The sequence below is a fragment of the Erinaceus europaeus genome, chromosome 7, assembly GCF_950295315.1.
Source record: "Erinaceus europaeus chromosome 7, mEriEur2.1, whole genome shotgun sequence".
NCBI lineage: Eukaryota > Metazoa > Chordata > Mammalia > Eulipotyphla > Erinaceidae > Erinaceus > Erinaceus europaeus.
Genome location: NC_080168.1, coordinates 62,668,581 through 62,689,014, shown reverse-complemented (window position 1 = coordinate 62,689,014; position 20,434 = coordinate 62,668,581). Strand labels below are relative to the sequence as shown.

Sequence of the window (20,434 nt, the reverse complement as noted above, 5' to 3'; positions counted from 1 at the left end):
ACCCAAGGTCATTGTGTGATGCAAAAGGTAGAAGGTCTGGCTTATGTAATTGCTTCCTCGATGAACACGGGCATTGACAGGTCGATCCATACTCCCAGCCTTAAAGGGACTTTCGAGCACTTGTCCCAGCAAACTTCATTCTCATCCCCCTGTCCTTGACATCTGAGTCTAGTCTGACTTCACCTATGCCACCGGCACCATTGATTCAATACCACCTGCTTCTTCTTTTATGGAAAGTTAAACTTTCTATCTGTTTTGGTTGAATAAAAGCAAGTTTTTTTCCCCAAAAAAAGTAACACTGACTTCAGATTTATTTGGTTATGGGTTCTGCACACTGTATTGTACCCACTGGCCAGTTTTCTAACAGACTTCAACTTCATCAGTAAAAAACTTCGCACATTACTTGACTGTCCTCAGTGGTCCTCATTCTTATAGAATGAAGAGGGGCAGCAGTTCAAGAACACCCTCTCTGCAGCAGCCCCATGAACCAGACACAGGGTTCTCATCAATGCCCTCCACAATCCCCCTGCAGCTGCTGTAGCTCAGGTGAGCAGGTGCTCCAGGGCTCATCTCTATAGACTGATTTAACTTCAGCATCACAGAGACACACAGCTTGGCCTTGTGCTACACCAGGGAGTGCTAAGAGTCAGAGATTAATCTCAGGCGCTGTGGCATGGAATCCACTGGAAATCTGTGAGAAATCCACCACTTAATATCCACCCCAGGTCTGCTGACCTAGAATCCACCTTTTAGTTATACCCCGAGGTAGCCAGCATCAGTATTTAGAGAGGTGTAGTCTAGGTTGCTCTATGTGCTACTCAGATCACAAAACTTCACAAACACTTGTTGAGTAGGGTCTAAATTCAACTAGGACTTCTGGCTTGGCTCTACATCCCCAGAAGAAAAATATTCAATCATGTAAGAGTAAAGAAATAAAGACTTCAGTTCTGAGTCATTTGTAAAAGTGATTTTGGGGGGCGGGGGTGAGGGGCGGGGTAGACAACATAAAGGTTATGCAAAGAGACTCATGCCTGAGGCTTCAAGGTCCCAGGTTTAGTCTTTCATACCAACATAAGGTTAAAAAAAATTCCATGTTTCTAGTTCCATTCTGTATCACTCCAATGAATTTTCATTTTTCCCCCATACTTTCCATGTAAGCTCTTTGCATTGCAATGAATTAATTCTATCAAGATGATAGATTTGTTAGTTTTGTTCGTTGGCAACTGGAAAATAAGCGCCTTAAGATTTGTAATTGTCCAAGTGTTTCAAAAGTCATGTGCTTAGACTTGCCTGACATTTGCCAAGTTTTAGGAGTGTAAGGAAACCCTCTCTGCTAGCTCCCATGTAACTTGCAGAAAGCCCACTTGAGACATCTGTCCCTGCTTATCTTCTCTGTGCTAGCTGCAGAACTGTTTGCTTTATTTCTTACCATCTTTCTTCAAAGGAAAGATTAAGGGAAACTATATGGGATGTTATTACAAAAGAGTAATTACTCATTACAGGCTTATTTAAAAACTTTAAATGTTACACAAATTGGGGGGAGCAGAGAGCTCAAGAGAGTATTTGCTGACTGGATTTCTATTTAAGCTCAAATCATTAAGAAAAGAAAAAAATAAAGAAACTAAACTTTCTGCTTTCCTTTAGATTTTACCAGCAAAGTTTTCCTTTTTTTGTTTTTGTTATTGGAAAATAAATCTGTTATTTAAAGTTAAACTAATAAATTCATGGTCACACTGCAAATATTGTAGGAAAATATAGGTATGCTTGAAGTTAGTACAAAGATATTGGTGTCCCACTTTTTCATGTTTCAGTTTTTCACAAGATTTGCGGGGTGGGGGGAGGTTATAAAACAGTGCATGTTGCTCCAGTCTTCATGATCACTTGAGTGGCTTTTGTGTTGAATTTCATAATATATTCATGTATAGGAGCTTTGCTTCTGTCTCAGATGTTTTCTATTATGACAAATACTTCAAGAAACAGACACATGCATATTATTTTTCTATGTGTGAGGTTTTTGTCTGGTGTACAAAATCACTAATAACTTTATTTAATTATTGGTTATTGGTGGCACCCAGACTGGAATCCAGGGCCTCATACATGTACCTATGTAGAGCATGTACATGTCACTGAATTGTCTTCCCAACCCTGAACATGTTTATCTACAAAATAAGTATACAAAAATGAGAATTAAAGTTTAGCTGAAAAATTATAATCGGGTAAAATGAGAACTTTTTCCAAACTTAACTTCCTCAAGCTAAACTTGTTTCCTGGAAGAAAAACCTAAAAGTAACCATCTAGGTAACTTGAGCACTCTGGCTTTTATCAATCTGAGGTTAGACTTCTTCCTATGATGAATAGACACAACCTTCAGAATTCAGTTAAAACTGCTTATCCCCTTTATTTTTTATCTTTATTTATTTATTGCAGACAGCCAGAAATTGAGAGGAAGGCGGGGGAGAGAGGAAGGTGGACACCTGCAGCCCTGCTTCACCACTTGTTAAGCTTTCTCCCTGTAGGTGGGAAGCTGGGGGCTTGAACCGGGGTCATTTTAACATGTGCCCTCAACCAGGTGAGCCACCACCCAGCCCCTGGTTGTTCCTTTTTATTTAACTCCTTACACTCTGGATGTCAGCAAATGCCGGGCTAGTGTCGCCAGAGAGAGAAGAGACCAGGACTTGTGGTGGAGTGGGAACGCAAATCTTTATTCATGTGGACGCCCCAGAGTCGAGTGTGAGCACAACGGGGGTTTATGCCATGTGGAGGTAGCAAAATGGCCGCCTCCTGCTATGCATGCCAGCCCTTCTCCAGGTCTTCTCCAGGTCAGGACACAGAAGAGAAAGAGAGAGAGGGAAGAGGAGAGAGAGGAAATAGAAGTGACTTATAGGAGAATTCCGGAAGTGGCAAGTCGGGATGGAATTGGCTAGGGAAGAGGGTGGAGAAAAGAAAAAAGTCATTCTTGGAAGGTAGAAAGCTGGCAGTATTAGCAGTACCCTGAGGGGATAATGTGGTGGAGATATGTAAATAATACTTGCATGGAAATATAGTGGTTTGTGAGCCCTGCCAATGTTCAACCACATCTGCACAATTTCCCAACAAGCAAAGGCATGTTTTAACCCAGGAGTTAAAAGGTTACATTTCTGACTCCTAAACTTTGCAGAATTACTACCCAGGGAACATTAGCTTCTGCCGGTAACCTCTCATTTTTTTAAATTTCCAAATCTATATCAGAAAGAGGAGGATGAATAGCAGATGATCTCACTTATAGGAATCACTTAAGCAAAGGCGTAAAAGGGAAATAGAAGATGAAGCTTGGGCTGGGTAATGACTCAATCTTATGAGAACCCCTGCCGATTTCTTATACCCATGGGTATTCTTTGTTTCATCCCTTTTTCAGATGGTAGGTAGGAGGGAGAGGGAGACAGAAAAGGAGAGACACTGCAGCACCACCACTCTACCTCTCTCTTCCCCTGTGCAGATGCCCCCGTGGTGACTGGGGGTTTGAGCTCTGGTCCTCACTCATGGTAGTGTGCGTTCTACTGAGTGAGCTATTTCCCAGCCCCAGTTTGTCTTTCATTTTTTGAATGCTGTGTCAAAATCAAGGGAAATATCATTTCAAACAAAATAATGAGCAGATGGCTCTAACTAAAGTAAATCAAGAAAGATGATTTTACATTGTGGCTTCAGTGCTTTGATCCCCTTGCCCATCCACTAGCTAGGAGGGAAGGCATCCACTAGGGCCACATTCCTCCTGGGAGCATGGAATGTCTGGGCCTCTGAATGCTGTTGACAAATGGCAGTAAACTGTGAGCAGCTTCTTGCTGAGCCTGTGACTCTGGGGCCTGTGGGCTGAGCACCAGCTGCCCAGCCAGGACTGGCCTGGACCTGGGGTGAACACATCCCTGTTTGTAGCTGCAGAGAGGTGTCTTCTGGAAAATTCAAAGTGTGGGGATTCCACCTTGCTTCCCTCCATTTCTCCATTTTAGAAAAAAGCACTTGTCTCTGCGTCTTGCCTCTCCTTTATGCCTTACTCTCACTTGGAACCTTAGCAAAGTGACTGATTTCTTTCACAAAAGACACCTCCAATCCCTGCCTCTGAGTCGTGTGGGTCAGCGAGGATGTCTCAGGAGCCCGTTACTGTGCTATGAGATGTATGTAGAGTCCTGGCTTCCCACAACTCTTCAGGAAAGCAAACTGTCTCAGAACCTCAAGATGAATGATGGCTGACACCTGCAAAAGTGTCATTTCAGGGTATTGTGGAATTAAAGGTGGTGGGGGAAGGCTATGGCCAGTAAGACTAGGTCAAAATGTTGTGCTGTCTGTCTGCTGATGATCTTGGTCACACCCAGCCACCTCATCAGTTCCCCTCCTTACTGACTGGACTGCGGGCCACCCCCAGCCTCTAGCCTGAGCTGGAGGATGAGGACTCTGTTCATGCTGGGTTTTCCTCCCTGTTATCCTTGTACTTACCCATCCAGAATCAACAGACTTCCATCACAATAAAAACAGTGCTGAAGAGACTGGAATTTCAAAATGAAAAGAAAAAAAAAATCTCATCAAGTGGAAACCAGAGGAATTTACTTTCAATCTTCTTTATATATAACCAAAAGCTGAGGCACTATACAGATATACCGTGGTGACTCATATGTCCGGTAATTGAATAAAGTAGGTGACAACTTAGGTTTTGATTTGAGAAAAAGAAAAGAAAGTCTCTTTTTAGGCATTTAAAGGATTTCTATTAGGATTTGCTGTTGTCTAGATACAACTTTTCCAGGACAAGTTCAGGATTGTACATGTGTCATGCTGATTACAAATCACTGTTCCATTGTGTTTTCCCAAAATGCAGCATTAGGGTCCAGGCTACACAGCAATCTAGAAGTGACTAGTGTGTGTCTGGACACGTGCATTTGGCTTAGAAACTGATGAAGTGGTTGTGGCACACATGTGTTGGAAGAGGCAGAGGCAGAACTAGTTACCAGCATACAGTCAACCTAGAATGGTGGAGTGTCTGCCTGCCCATATGGGAACTGTTCTCCATGCCTGGGATTCCCTGGACCCGGCAGGACACGGGACACAGACAATGATGTCTGCTTCAAGGAGCTTGTATTTTAAAGGTAGGAGATTGGCATTAAGGAAAGTAAGTGCATTTGTACAGCACATTTGGGATGCTGGAAAACAAGCAGGAGTGGTTGATAAAGGAATGCTGGAGTCACTTCATCATCGCAGTGTTAAGTGGGCTGAAGACCCCGACCGGGAGTCATCACTGATGATCAGCTGATGCTGAAGCAGCAGGGGGAGCAGGCCCTGGGGAGGAGAGAGTCTGCAGCAGGCGGGGTGTGCTGAGAGAGTGTAAGGAGGAGGGCAGAAGGAGATTCCCATCTCTGGGATGCCTCTCTCCTCCCCCCCCCCACCCCTGCCTTCCCCCTCTGCAAACAGTATTTGATAGAAAAGCCTGAAATACTGTCCTGGCCACAGAGAGAGCAGTAAATCAGTAGATGGGCAAATAGATATATGCTGATTAGTAATTGTGAGTGAAGTTACTTTAGCACTGTAATAACAAGTGAATCATATTTCCTTCAATAAGTCATATCCTTCATATTTTTATCATAAACATTTTTTAAATTTTATTATTTTTAACTGCTTTACTTTGGCTGATGGTGGGCTGAGGAAATTTGAAGATGGGAGTTGGAGCCTCAGGCATGTACCATTATACTATCTCCCTTACCCCTTGAACACATTTTTTAAAAGCATTGTTAAGTGTCTGTTGTGAACAAGGGCAATAATGAATAACAAAAGCAGTTTCCCAGTCTTGCTATATGATAATATTTCAGGGAGCTGCTCCCCAGGAAGTGGTGTGCTTGTTTACATAACTTGAGTGGGTTTGTGTTCCCCTGCATTGGAACACCCAGCCTCCCCCACCCATGAAGCTGTACCCAGTGACTGGGGCCAAAAGAACTTAGAAGAAATAGAGTGTTTTTCAGAGACCTTTGCAAAGTATGAACTCTGTATTTATCTAAGAAACCACTTAGTGTCTACTTGACTAATGGAGACTTAAATTACAATAAGGCTGCTGGGTAGAAGGCGGGAGTGTTCAAAGATGAAAGGGAAGGTGCTTCTGAGTGCTCTTCCCAGGCTCAGCTCCCTTTAGGCCCCAAAAGGGGTGGCCCACCCCTGGATGGACAGAAAACCTGGAAGAAGGCAGGATTTTGTCTGGTGGCCAAACACTGCTAGCTTGAAAACTCTCCACTCCCCCATCCTTTCTTCTACCCCACCCCAGCCAGACCTGACACCCAGCCCCCCCTTCTTCACGCCCTTTGTTGCTTTCGACTGTGACAGCAAATTCAATCTCCATGACACATGTGCACAGAGCAGGGGCAGGTCCAGAGGGGAGTCTATGAAGCACAGCTTGTGGCACACAAGGAGTGAAAAACTCAAGACATGACATCTGCCATGCAGGCCAGGTTACTAGTCTTGCCAGAGCAGGTGGTGCTCGACTCAAGCAGTCGCTCCATTCATCCTTTTCTTCTTCTGTGAGATTCTTGGTGCTTTCACTTGCTCTAATTGAAACCTAGGTGATGATTTGGGAGAAGCATAGTGTTAAGATTGTACAAAATGCATAAGTGGGCACATGGACTAAAGCCACCCACTCTGCACACCAGGAACAGCAGCAGGAGCTTCCTTCTCACTGGGCATCACTGCATGCCCTTCCCAGGTGCCCTCCACCCCAGTAACTCTCATGGATGCAAGATGCATGTTATTCCCCAGAAAGGGGAGCACTCCAAATCAGACTGATGTTTGGGTTGTATAAAATGCCAGTACTGTGATAGCATATACAGTAAATTCTCTGCAGGAGGATATGGTATGCACTTAGCATATATACCAACATGAATGCATTTGTCCAGTGCATGCATATCATCTCTGTAGAAAACATGGGTAAATACACACCAGGATGGGAAGTTATATTTAGATGATGGGATTAGACAAGATACAGTTCTTAATTTTCTTACATTACTCTATCGTCTTTCCAGATGGGCATATGATACCGTTATATTTTTTCTCCTTGGCAGAGTCCTTTTCTATAAAGGGGATTAAGTATTCCCCTCCTAGATGGCGGTATAGAATTAGATTAAGGTGTCTGAAGTGCTTGGGACAGTAGCTAGCCCAGAAGAAGCCCCCCCCCATGTTAACTGTGACTGTCTTCACTATGAGTGTCTCTGAGAGATGACACAAAAAAGCACATTCATCTAACAGAGAAACAAGGGGGACTCAGTCTCATCCTCATGTCACGTGTTAAATTCACAAGGCCAATCTCAGCAGGGTCTCTCTGCTCTAGAAAGATGGTGACTAGGGACTACAGTACACAAGGAACTGGGTTCAAGCCCCTGTTCCCCACCAGAGGGGGAAAGCTTCACAAGTGGTGAAGCAGGGCTGCAAGTGTCTCTGTCCCTATTTCCTCTGCCCTCTCAATTTCTGTCTCTACCCAATAATTAAATTAAATTAAAAAAAAAAGATGGTGACAACGGCAGCTAGAGGGACAGATCAGTCACCGCCCATGCTTTATGGCCTGGTAACAGCGAGACCAGCAACTGTGGGGGCCATTGAGGGCCTGAGTCATTACTGAGCCTCAGAAACACTTGAGCTCTGAGATGGAAGATGAGTAATGGGAATCTGCCAGGCAGAGTGGAGGCAACGGAGTGGGTGTTGGAGCCAAGGGTGCAGTACATGCAAATGTGAAAATATCCCTCCAGGCAGCTGATAAATATGCTCCACGGGGAGAGAGCACGATACGACTGTTTTATCCCCCTCTTCAAAAATGTCATATCTCAGTAGCTGAAGCCAGAACATTTGGTCCTCTGCCAATCACTCTGCAAAACATTTTGATTCCAGTGACTCAACAGCACTACAGATGAATCCAGTACCATGACTCATTTCCACCCTGTTGGAATCGGATCACTGTAAAGCTCCACATGGAGCATTTCTTCAAGTGGATGTCCAAACAAACACTCCTTGAACAATCACTGAGGATAACTGTCATACCAACTGGATGCTCTTATCCAATGTCTGTACTGCCAGAACTTTGTCAGGAAGCAAAGATAGTTGACTCTGAACCTGAGCAGAGGGTATAAATTAGCTAGTCCAAATGAATTAGTTTCATGATGCTGCTTTATAACCCAACAGTGTACTTATCTCTTCATTGCCACCAGAGCTTTGTTGGAGCTTCACACCTGTACTGTTCTGCTTCTAACAGTGGGTGTTTCTTTTTCTTCCCTTTTTTCTACATAGAGGACAAGAGTTAAAGAGGGAGAAGGAGATAAGAGACTCCATAACACTGCTCCACTGCTCATGAAGCTTCTTCTTTCGTGGTGCTATCCTATGTGGTGACTGGGGACTTGAACCCAGGCTCTTATGATGAATATGCACTCTCCCTCATGAGCTGGGCCCCCACCCCAGCAAGGTACTTTAAAGCTAATACTGCAGTGTGACAGTTTACAAGTCAGAGAATCAGAAGTATACTAGCACTAGTGATTCCTTTCTGTCTGCATACCTCAGAGAGTAAGAAGGGACAGAAGATTTGAGAAAAGCTTAACTATCTCTTTGGCTTGTTTATTTCAGGATTTTCCCCTTTTTTAATGTCTGGGCCATATCCTTGCTAAGTATCTTAACAAGAAAAATACCAAAGACTAGGAAACTTTATAAATATATACATTTTCATATATATTGAGAAAATGAATATATATATATATATATATACACATATATATTATATGTATGGTGAGACAAAGTCTCAACACATTTATGAAAATTGAAACCTTACCAGCTTTTTCAGATAACAATGGTAAGGACTTAGAGAACAAGAAAAGATGGTATAATAATAAGTGTGTACTGACTGATCCAGTAGAGAAAATGTGGTTCATGTCCACCATGGAAAACTACGCAGCTAAGAAAACAGTGAATTGTTGTCAAATACAACACAGATGGACCTAAGAGGGGCTGTGTTTAGCGAGGCAAGTCAGGTGGAGAAAGACACCAACAGACGAGTTCATTCGTGTGTAGTATAGACAAATAAGTTGAAGGAGTAAATAAAGCAAAAGCAAACGTTTAAACAGAAAGACCAAGTCATGGTTGCCAGAAGGAAAAGGGTGTGATCCACTTGCGAAAGGAGGTCACTGTGAAGTCAAGGGTAGAGTTGGACTTTGCAATGACACCAGCGTGACTTCCCTGGGCAAATGACCTCACCTAAGTGTCCTGGGAGCTCACCTCTCCAGAGCCTTACCACACAAGCTAGAGGTATGGCTCCACCTGCCAACACTCATGTCCAGCAGAGAAGCAATTTCCACCTTCTGCACCCCATAATGATCTTGGGTCCATGCTCCCAGAAGGATAAAGAATAGGAAAGCTTCCAATGGAGAAGGCAGGATGCAGAAGTCTGGTAGTGGTAGTTGTGTAGAATTGTACCCCTCTTATCCAACAAACTTGTCATTCATAATTAATAAAAAAAAATTATAACCAGAGCACTGTTCACCTCTGACTTATGGTAGTACGGGGGATTGAACCTGGGACTTTGGAGCCTCAGGCATGAGTGTCTCTTTGCATAACTATTATGCTATCTAACCCCATCCATCAATAAAAAATTTTTAAAGGCAAAAAAGAAATAGCATAGATGATTGTTCTTTTTTTTTTTAATTTAAGAAAGGAGACATTAACAAAATCATAGGATGGGGGGGTACAACTCCACACAACTCCTGCCACCCAATCTCCATATCCCATCGTCTCCCTAATAGCTTTCCCATTCTCTAACCCTCTGGGAGCATGGGCCCAGGGTCGTTGTGGGAGATGATTGTTCCCAACGGTATACTCCCAGAACTCATACAGTGTTAGGATACAATGTCATTTCAATTGAAAAACTAACTTAAGCCTGGAAAATAGCTCACCTAGTAGAGCACATACCTTGCCATATATGAGGCCCTAGGTTTAAGCCCTGACACCACACGAGAATACCAAATGCAAAGCCACTGGGGGAAGCTCCACAAATGGAATAGTTCTATGGTGTCTCTTCTCTTTCTCTATCTCTCTCTCTCTTTCTCTCTGTCTCTCTCTCTCCCCTCTCTCCCTCCCTCCCTACCTTCCTTCCCTCCCTCCCTCCAGTTGCTAGAGCTCAGTGCCAGCTCTGTAAATCCACTGCTCCTGGAGGCCATTTTTCTTTTTTTCTTTTTCCATTTTATTCAATGGGGCAGAGAAATTTAGAGGGGGAGGGGAGATAGAGAGGGAGACAAGTGAAGTCGCCCCACTGCAGGTGGGGAGCAGGGGCTTGAACCCAGGTCCTTGAGCGGGACCTTGCACATGTGTGTTTAACAGGGTGCACCATCACCAGTACCCCTCCTCTCTTTTTCTTTTCCCTTTCTGAAATAAAAGATAATAAATAATGGGTAAATCATCTAAGAGTAGTTGAATCATGCATGGGCAAGGCCCTAGCACCGCAAAGTAAAGACCCCCAAAATGCTTCTTGTATTAAGTAAACAAAACATCTATTTGTCCTATAGAGTTTCCCAGATACTGAACTTGGTGACAGCACGGATAGTATCTTAGCTGTTGTCTATGGCCATACCACTCTTAGCACACCCAATCTCATCTGATCTCGGAAGCTAAGTATCTTACTTCTTTCCCTTCATTTCATATCACTTGGTACTCCTAATATCTTGTGCTGGGGTCCAGAAGCTGAGCAGCTTTGTTGGCTGCAGGACACTAAGGTTCAGAGGCTGAGTTAAGTACATGGGACATCCTCTCACAAAGCGTGTCTCTCTCTCTCTCTCTCTCTCTCTCTCTCTCTCTCTCTCTCTCTCAATCAATCTATCTATCTATCTATCTATCTATCTCATGGGGTAAGGCTAATTAATATCTTAAGATATTGTCAACTTGGTCTTCTGTTAGAGCTCACTGACAGCTCTTATCTATTGTAGCAACTATGATGGCAGTGTTCTGTGAGCAGTTAACAAAGATGGCATGTTTTGTTGTTCTGGGGTGGGATACTCAATCAGGATCTATTGTGTAAATTTATCTTAAACATAAACATGAGATAAAATAAGGGGGGGGCTACTGATCAGAAGAAACTTGAGTCACATCCGTCATTCATGGGTGGGATTTCCTGTTGTAACTCACACCAAACCATAGTAAAATTAGACATGAGAATAGAAGAAAATGTGAACAATAACTAGATTTATATCGAGGCATTACTATTAATTATAGAGGTGCACTATTCTGAGTTGCTTATATTTTCTCATGACAGTTTTGTACTATTTGGGAGTTTATAAATCCTTTAGAGATAAAGAAGAAGGTGCTACTCCAAATAATTTTGGACATCAGTGGAATCTCTAAGATTAGCAGCAAAAGGAATCATATATAAGAAATGCATTTTAGTTGCTAATATTGTTTACCACCTGGGTTGGGTTGACTATTTAGAAACCATATATATGCAAATTAATGTGGAAATAGTGGGAGCCAGAATTACTTTTGTTGGAGAGGAGATTTATAAAGGGGAAAAGATATATAAAAGGTGGGGAAATAGTATATCAGTAGTGCACCTGACTTACATGCCTAAGGCTCCAGAGGTCCCAAGATCAAGCCTTGCCACCACCATAAGCCAGAGTTGAGTAACGCCCTATGTGTGCTTTCCCTCAACCTTTCCCTTTCCCTCCCCCCCCCTTAAAAGGAAAAAGACTAGAATTGTGGTAAAGAATTGGAATTGGGGGGCAGGTGGCGGCACACCTAGTTGAGCACATGTTACAATGTGCAAGGACCCAGGTTCAATCCCCCAGTCTCTACCTGTATGGGGGGGAAGCTATGCTAGTGGTAGAGCAGGGCTACAGGTGTCTCTCTCTCTCCCTCTCTATCTCCCCCCTTCCTTCTTGATTTCTGACTGTCTGTATACAATAAATAAGTAAAGATTTTAAAAATTGAGAATTGGAATTAGAGGCATCACTATGACGTCATTTTAGCTTCATATACATGCAAATGGCTGCATATAGACTTGTCTGCAGACCTGCCTTCACGCACATGTATTTCCCTTGAAGAACCCCAATAGGAATAAGCACATTTATGACCCAGGTCTTGTTTCTAGAACTGCTCTTCAGCCAAAGAAACCACAAGTGACAGCTGTTAGGCCTGGGATAAGAAGCATATAGCGGGAGTTGGGTGGTAGTGCAGCGGGTTAAGCACATGTGGCACAAAGCACAAGGACCGGCTTGAGGATCCTGGTTCGCGCCCCTGGCTCCCCACCTGCAGGTGAGTCACTTCACAGGCAGTGAAGCAGGTCTGCAGGTGTCTATCTTTCTCTCTCCCCTCTCTCTCCATTTCTCTCTGTCCTATCTAACAATGATGATATCAATAACTACAACAATAATAACTACAACAACAATTAAAAAAACAAGGGCAACAAAAGGGAAAATAAATAAGTTTTTTAAAAAAGAAGTATATAGGATGAGACTGAAGGACAGCCAGGACCTTCTCAAGAACAAACTCCCCACCTTGGGTGCCAGAGAAACCCAGAAACAAACCAAAGGAGCCACTAATGACCAAGCCATAAATAGTCAATGTCGGGTTGTACATGTAGATATCAGGTGCTACCTATGAGTGCATGTTGCTATGAATGACTGAGAAAATGAACACATCTCCTAGCTACAGGGTGTTAAATGATTTGTGTAGCTATTTCCCTTCATCAAGCTGCTCCCCACTCATCAACTGTGGGCTGCACAAAAATGCCTTCCTTCCAAAGAGGATTGTGTGGAAATGAGGAGGAACTCTGCAGTACAGAAAGATGACAACACTGCCTCAGGCAGGTGGCCCAGGTGAAAACCCACAGGGACATGGGAGGACCAGAGCTCAATTCAGGCTCAGGTTCAACTCCCATCACCACATATGCCAGAGCTAAGCTAAGCAGCTCTCTGGTCGTTACACATACACACACACGTACACACACACACACACACACACACACACACACACTCACATACTTCCTATCTCTCTTTAGAAATAAATACCATTGACATGTCATGTTGATGGATTGTACTGTTGTTATGATGTGATGAAATGGCACTTGACCTTAGTCACCTCCCCCCCCCAGATCCCATATCCCCAGTCTAATTTGGAGGGAAAATATCAGACAAATGCAATTAAGAATGAGTCTACAGGAATGTTTGGCCAGTTTTCTCAAAAAAAGATCATGGGGGCAGGGGTTGGGGGGAACTGTCACAGTCAAGTGGATAACTTGGATCAAGTTCTATCACAAGATTGGATATTAAGTAAAAACTAGGAGTGTGAAAGAAGTAATGTTCTTTCATTAATCACAATGTGTCTCTCTCTTTGCCAGTAGAGGAAGCTTCATGAGCTGTGAGGCAGTGCTGCAAGTGTCTCTCCCTCTCTTTCTCTCACTATTTCTCTCACCTTTTATCAAACAAAAAGGAAAAAAAATAATTGTGGTAAAACAAGTAGACTTCCACTGGCCATCACAACTTTCTTAACCATGATCCTGTCACATTTGTGTGGTTTCTGAATTTTTGCGACTGAAACTAGTGCTGTGATGATGAAATTGTAATATGCTTTCTGCAACTCACATATTTTAAAAGTTTCACATTAGCCTTTACAGTGAAATCCAGGTAAAAACAGTCATGCAAGATAGCGATACCCAGTAAGTCTACCATACTTAGAGAAAATGTTTCTGTCTAGTCTCTGTCAGGGTAGTAGTTTCTCAGTTGTTGAACATCCTTGTCCTGATGGCATGACCTAAATCCAAAAAATCATTTTCCTATGCTGGAAAATGAGCAGAGGAACTCACTTCCTAGTTTAGGAAAGAGAGCATACCATGTATATATATAGTACACCAGTTGTTTATTCTCTCTTAAATGTGCCACTTTTGAAAACAGGCCTGACTTTAAGTTGATTTATTCTGCATGTTCAGTTACATGTGCATTTCCCCTATAGGGAAATGACATGCCTTGGTGACTGAGTACAAAATAATGCACCAGCGAACATTCAGAATGACATGACTGGCAAAATCTGGATGGCAGCACAGTTAGTACTGTTTTGGCAAAACACACTCCACATAATGAATTTCGCATTGTTAATAGTTGCTCTCTGCTGAGATGGAGGAAAGTCCTGAGTCAGATACATTTAGAAAACACTAACCTGGAAGTTGGGTGGAAGCGCAGCGGGTTAAGCGCACATGGCACGAAGCACAAGGACCGGCGAAAGGATCTTGCTTTGAGGCCCTGGCTCCCTAGCTGCAGGGAAGTCACTTCACAGCGGTGAAACAGGTCTGCAGGTGTCTATCTCTCTCTCACCCTCTCTGCCTTGTCCTTCCTTCATTTCTCTCTGTCCTATTCAACAACCACAACAACAATAATAATAACTACAATAACAAAAAAAAAAACAAGGGCAACAAAAGGAAAAATAAATTAAAAAAAGAAAACGCTAACCTGGATCCTTGCTGTAGGACTTTCAAAACATGCTGGCAGATATCAGGCATCTTAATGAGGGGAGGTACCCTGAAGGATTTCTTCCATTGGTTTGATCAAAGAGTCCTGCATTCTCTATGAGTCACCTCTGTGCATTTAGAGTGGACAGAGGCAAAGGGGTGTCAAGGGAGGGGGGTGGCATGTGTGCTGGGGCACAGGATAATCAGCCCCTGCCTAGACTGGCTCCGATGCTTCCTAACAATATAGCAACAGGTGAACGGCTTCATCTCAGCCTATGGAGTAGAGCTGAGGGTGGGTCAAAACACATAGTTTCCTGGCTGAAGATGATGTGAACTAGTTAATGGCTCAGATGATGGTGTAGAAGTCCATACTAGGTCACAGCTCCCACTACAACAGGTAGGGGGAAGTGGATAGACACACACACACCACAAAACAAAAGTGAGTACTAAGGTCCAAAGGCATTCACTCCACACAACATCCCAGTTAATCTGGTTCAGTGAACTCTGCCCCTTTACCAATTACTGCGCCTGGAACAGGTAGAGGATGGGGCTTGCCAAGCAGTCAGTCAGTCCTTGCTCTTGCCAAGAAAAGGGATTCTTCTGAGAGGAAGGGGAGTCTCCTAGAGTCTAAAAGAGCTGCAAGAAGGGAGGGGAGAGAGCACAGCCTGTTAAGAGTACCAGCTCAAATACTTAAGACCCAGAGGCCCCAGGTTCAACTCCTGGCACCACCTTTTGGAAAAATTGAACAATGCTCTGGCCTCTTTTTCTTTTCCTTCCTTTTCTTTTTCTCTTCTTTTCCCTTTTTGCCACCAGGGTCATCGCTGGAGCTCAGTACCAACACTACAAATCCACTGTTCCTGGTGGCCATTTTTTTCCTTTTATTATTATTTTTTATTTTATTTGACAGGATAGAAGTTGAAAGGGGAGGGGGAGATAGAATCAGAGAGAAAAAATAGACACCTGCAGACCTGCTTCACCACTTGTGAAGGGTCCCCCCTACTAGCAGGGAGCAGGGGCTTGAACCCGAGTCCTTGGCATGGTGATATGTGCATTTAACTGGGTACACCAGCCTGACCCCCACACCTCTGATTTTCTCAAATAAATCTCCAAAGCATCAGAGTGATATTACTGACCAGCAGCTGGCGACTCCCCCACCCCCCCCCACCTCACCAAGACCCCAGATAGACATTTCCCCTTGCAGCACCAGTGTTGTGCCGGACTGACCAGAGCAAGTATAGCAGATGCCTGAACAGAGCGGATACCTTGTCAGGACCAGAAACTGGCTGAAGGCCCAGGAGCATGGCCCCACTGACCAGAGTAGCTACCTCTGCCTTGGATTCTCTAGCAGACACCCCCAGACAGAAGCCCCAACAAGGCAATGTCCCTCCAGGCAGCCAAGGAGCTTCTCAGGAGCATGCAGACCACATGTAGCCCATCCACCTTAGAAAGGCTGTCCATCCTCACAGGGGCTGGGAGAGCCACATCTCAGGTGCATGCTTGCCTTTCCCACCTGAGGAGTCTCAGATACAATTCGCCCAGAAGCCCACCTCACTGGTGGCAAACAAGGAGGCCAGTTTCACCATGAAGGCGGGTATCAGCAGGCCTGGGCCTCCGGATGCTCTCACCACCTCACACACTGCACCATCCAGAGGCAGCCAGCCACACTGGAGGCAGGACAGCCAAGACTCAAGGAACCAAAAACCTTTTATCACCCTTCACCCATTCAAATGGCCTACTCTCCCCCTTAAGGATGCAAGAAGTGGGAGAGGGCCCAGCAGATGCTAGTGACATCACACAGAGGTGTCACAAAGGCAGACTCTGACCAATGGGGATGGGGAATCACTCTGAAGTCTTGAGGAGAGGGGCCCAGAGCAACCACCAGGCCCGGCTGATGGGGGAGAGCCCAGAGAACATCATGTCTGGGAAGAGAAAGGGCTCGGGCCGGAGCAGGAAGCAGAGCCTGTCCCGCTCCTCCAGAGCGGAGCTGCAGTTCCCTGTCAGCCGTGTGGACCGGCTCCTACGTGAGAGCCACAGCAGCCACCGCCTGGGCTCATCCACACCTGTGTTCCTGGCAGGAGTGCTTGAATTCCTGACGGCCAACATCCTGGAGCTGGCAGGCAAGGAGGCTCGCAGTCACCGCAGAGCACGCATCACCCCGGAGCATGTGGGGAGGGCAGTGGACAGCGACCAGCACCTCAGCCACCTCTTTGAGGAGGACAGTACTCATCACAGGGAGGCGCTCCAGCCCAGGGAGGACTGAACCGCAGGGTCCCCCGAGCCCAGTAGTACAACAGCAGCAGCAACATCACCCCCAAAGTTCCCACCAGTGAAGAGGCTGGGTCTTCTATATTTAATCAATCAGCATGTGTTATTAAGGGGTTATAAAAAAAAAAAAGAACTAAAGAGTCAGTGGAGGAGGCTGAGGTGCTGGGAGATCAGGAGGAAGTCATGACAGAGAGAAATAGATGCAGGAAAGCAGGAGTCTGTAGCCCAACAAAGCTGGGCCTTTAAGTCCTCATGTCAGCCACAGCCCTTGAGACAACTCTGTCTCCTCACAATAAATCCCTCCTTCCCCTTTATTTTGGGCCTGACTCCATCCATCTCTGTGTCTTGCAGTGAAAGGTCTGCGCCTAGTACAATCAATCCAAAGAAATAGATTTCTGTTCACACGAAGAACTTCGATAGATAGCACAGCCATCCCCAAATGAAAAACACTTCTCTTGTCATGGTGTGGCTGAGAGAGAGAACCCTTCCTCAGTGTGTGGAGGAGACTCCGTGCCTTAGAAATAGTTCCCTTCCCACCCCCAGTGCCTCCAATAAACACCAGGAAAAGTATGACTTAGTAAAAAATGAAGATATAATAAGGAAGGGAGATAGCTCACCTGGTGGAGCATGCACCTCACCATGCACAAAGACCTGGGTTTGATCCCCAGTACCACATGGGGAGCAACTTCCATGGGTGGTGCAGCAGTGCTATAGTGTTCCTTCACCCTCCCTCTTTTCTTCCCTCCCTCCCTGTCTCTCTCCTTTTCTGCCTCTCTTTACCTAAGTTTTGCTTAAAGAATGAAAATACATCATATACATATACACATACACATACACATATACATCAGCCTGAGAGTGTTAGGATTGTGCTCAAAGACTCTGGCACCATCTACACACTAATAGTGGTGGTGGTGGCAGCAGCGGTGGTGATATCCCAAGAAATATATTCAATATATTGCAATAAGAGGACAAATAGGGGTTAGTGCTGTTACAAGGAGAATAGCATATATACTAGATGTAGAGTCTGTTGGAAATTAGACAGGATTCTATAATAATTTCTCATTAAATTAATGTAGCAAACAAAACCCTAGAACTTAAGCATTTGGAAAGTAAACTATAAGAACAAAATTTAAAACAAAGTTGCCTTTGGACTGTTATTATTTAGTGACTGAAATGAACACAGGAAGAACTCAAAAAAAATTGGGGCAAATTCTGGTTTCTCTCCATATCATTGCCAACAGTGCCCTCTAGTGGTTGGCACAGTAAGTAGGCACTGAAGAGTGGGAGGAGACAAGGAAAACAGTTAAGTGGGCGTTTGAAGTTCATTGGTGCAATTTTCAGGAAACTCTCAACTTTTACGATTCCAGTTGGTAACTGAATGTTATATTTGGCAAGAAAGTGGATCTTCTCAACATATCACAACATTCACCTTTAAGAACAAACACTTCAAAGCCAATTTCCCCCTGCGGTTTTTCAGAACACATATGCCAAATGACAGGTGAAAACACCTATCAGTAACATTTTATGGAGCACATGTGGGTCACACTCCCACCACAGGTACCTTCAAAGAAAACACAGTCTCCTTGACTGAGGGTGAAACCCATCTCCCATACACTTCTGGTCTTAAAGCCCAATTACCTCCAAGAAAGAGAGTTTCAGACGACAGCAATGACTCTTATTACCATTTTAAAGATGGTAGCTGAGCTCTGAACTCATCAACCAAAGTCCCTTTGCTTGGGAATTCTTCAAACTCTGGCTCTGAGGATCTGGGATAAACCCATCAAAACAACAGTTACAGTTTCAGGAAGGCATCTCTCTACTCCTGGCTCCAATGACAGCTTTCCAGAGGATCTGCTAAGGGAAAGAAGGAAGACAGCACACATTCTCCTCTCTTGCTCAAGATTTCTTTGTAAATTATTATTCTTCCTCTCCTAGTCTTTCTCACTTGCTTTCCCTTCCTTTCAGCAACTAGTTTGTTTGGGGTTTGGGAAGTTAGAGCCTTTCACCATCACTATACTTGCATGAGAATATTTGCTTGGACTCTATGTCCACCTAAACAGAAAGAAAGGACCACCTCCTCAGATAGCTATGTTGGAGTTGGCAGAGGTCATTAATATTAATTCCCCGAGAAAGACTAAGATAACCACATTCTGTGAATGCTAAACATTTCCTGTTTTTATGCGCTGTTAAAAGGGAACCCAGATACTAAGTTTCTTAGGACTAGATGAACTTCATACAGTTTTCTCCATTACCATTTCTTTTTCTTTTTATTTGCTATGAGGGTTATCACTGGGGCTCAGTACCTACCTGATGATGAATCCATGACTCCCAACAGCCATTTTTTCACCCACATTTTCTTTGTTTATTTGCTTTCGTTTAGTTTGCTTGCTACACAGGGAGAAATTGAGAGGGTAGGGGGAAAGAGAAAGAGAGACACCTGCATTCCTGCTTCACTACTCATGAAGCTTCTCCCCTGAAGGTGGGGAGCAGGGGCCTGAACCCGCTTCCTTGTGCATGGTGACATGTGAGTTCAACCAGGTGCTCCACCACCTGGCTTCCTATATTACCATTTCTAGTAGACCAGAAAACCCTCAATTTGGGGAGTTGGATAAGTAGATCCTGGTACACATCCCACCACTGCTGCTGATGGTACTGTGTTGGAGTAAATAAGATCTTACCTGTAAATCCTGTTCCCGGTAAGATCTTGCTGCAAATCTTACTGTAAATGTCCAGTAAAATCTCATTTCCAGATGTTCACTGAAAATATTTCAAATTTAGCCCCTCAAATGTTATCAGTTGCACTAAGCTACATTCCAAGCATTCAGGAGCCTCATGTTCTAATGACCATTAAACCAGACAATGGAGAATTGAATATTCTGTCAGTGTGAAGCATTCTCTTGGACAATGCTGGTCTAGAATATTCCTTTTAGGGGTCTGGCCAGTAGCACCCAATTAAGTGCACATGGCATATATCTCAAAGACTGGAACAAGAATCCCAGTTTGAGCCCAAGGCTCCCCACCTGCAGGGGGGTTACTTCACAAGCGGTAAAGCAGGTCTGCAGGTGTCTGTCTTGTTCTCCTCCTCTCTGTGTTCCCCTCTTCTCTCAATTTCTCTCTGTCCTAGCCAACAACAATGGCAACAATAATAACAATGAGGGCAACAAAATGGGAAAAAAGGTCTTCAGGAGCAGTGGATTCATAGTACAGGCACCGAGCCCCAGTGATAACCCTGGAGGGGAAAAAATGGATATTCAGCAATTATATTCACACTCCAATCCTTAAAATATATTTTTAAATGGTGCCTTTACTATAGAGAAAACTGTCGAGCAAGTTATCAAAGATAAATCTCCAGCAGCAGTACAAATAGATATTCTGCAGCACTGGGGAATCTCTGGGACTGCCGGCCTCTCCTGCACAGCTCCTGAGGAATCCTGCAGTGGCACAAAGACAATCAGCTGAGCTAATGCCTCAGACTCAGAGGAAGGGAGCTCTTCTCTCTACCAGAGAGCTTCTGGATCCAAGAGTAAGAGGAATCCTTTCTCACGGCTCTCTCAGTACATGGTCCTCATAGCAGGCATGGTTGCTACATGCCAGAGAAACTAAAGTAGTGGCTACAAGAAGACCAGAAGAGGATACCTGGAAACAGACAAAGTTTTCCCTGGGAACATCATGAAGAGAAAGAAGTTCAACCAGTGATCTCATAAA

The 20,434-nt window shown here is 44.2% G+C and overlaps 1 protein-coding gene across 1 annotated transcript; it reads left to right on the top strand.

The window, feature by feature from the left end:
• Positions 1–16,324: 16,324 nt before the first annotated feature.
• On the top strand, positions 16,325–17,043 carry LOC103108926 (histone H2A-Bbd type 1-like). The gene has a single exon (XM_007517919.2). It carries the CDS (start codon positions 16,356–16,358, stop codon positions 16,722–16,724), a length of 369 nt encoding a protein of 122 aa, XP_007517981.2. The 5' UTR covers positions 16,325–16,355; the 3' UTR covers positions 16,725–17,043.
• Positions 17,044–20,434: the final 3,391 nt, after the last annotated feature.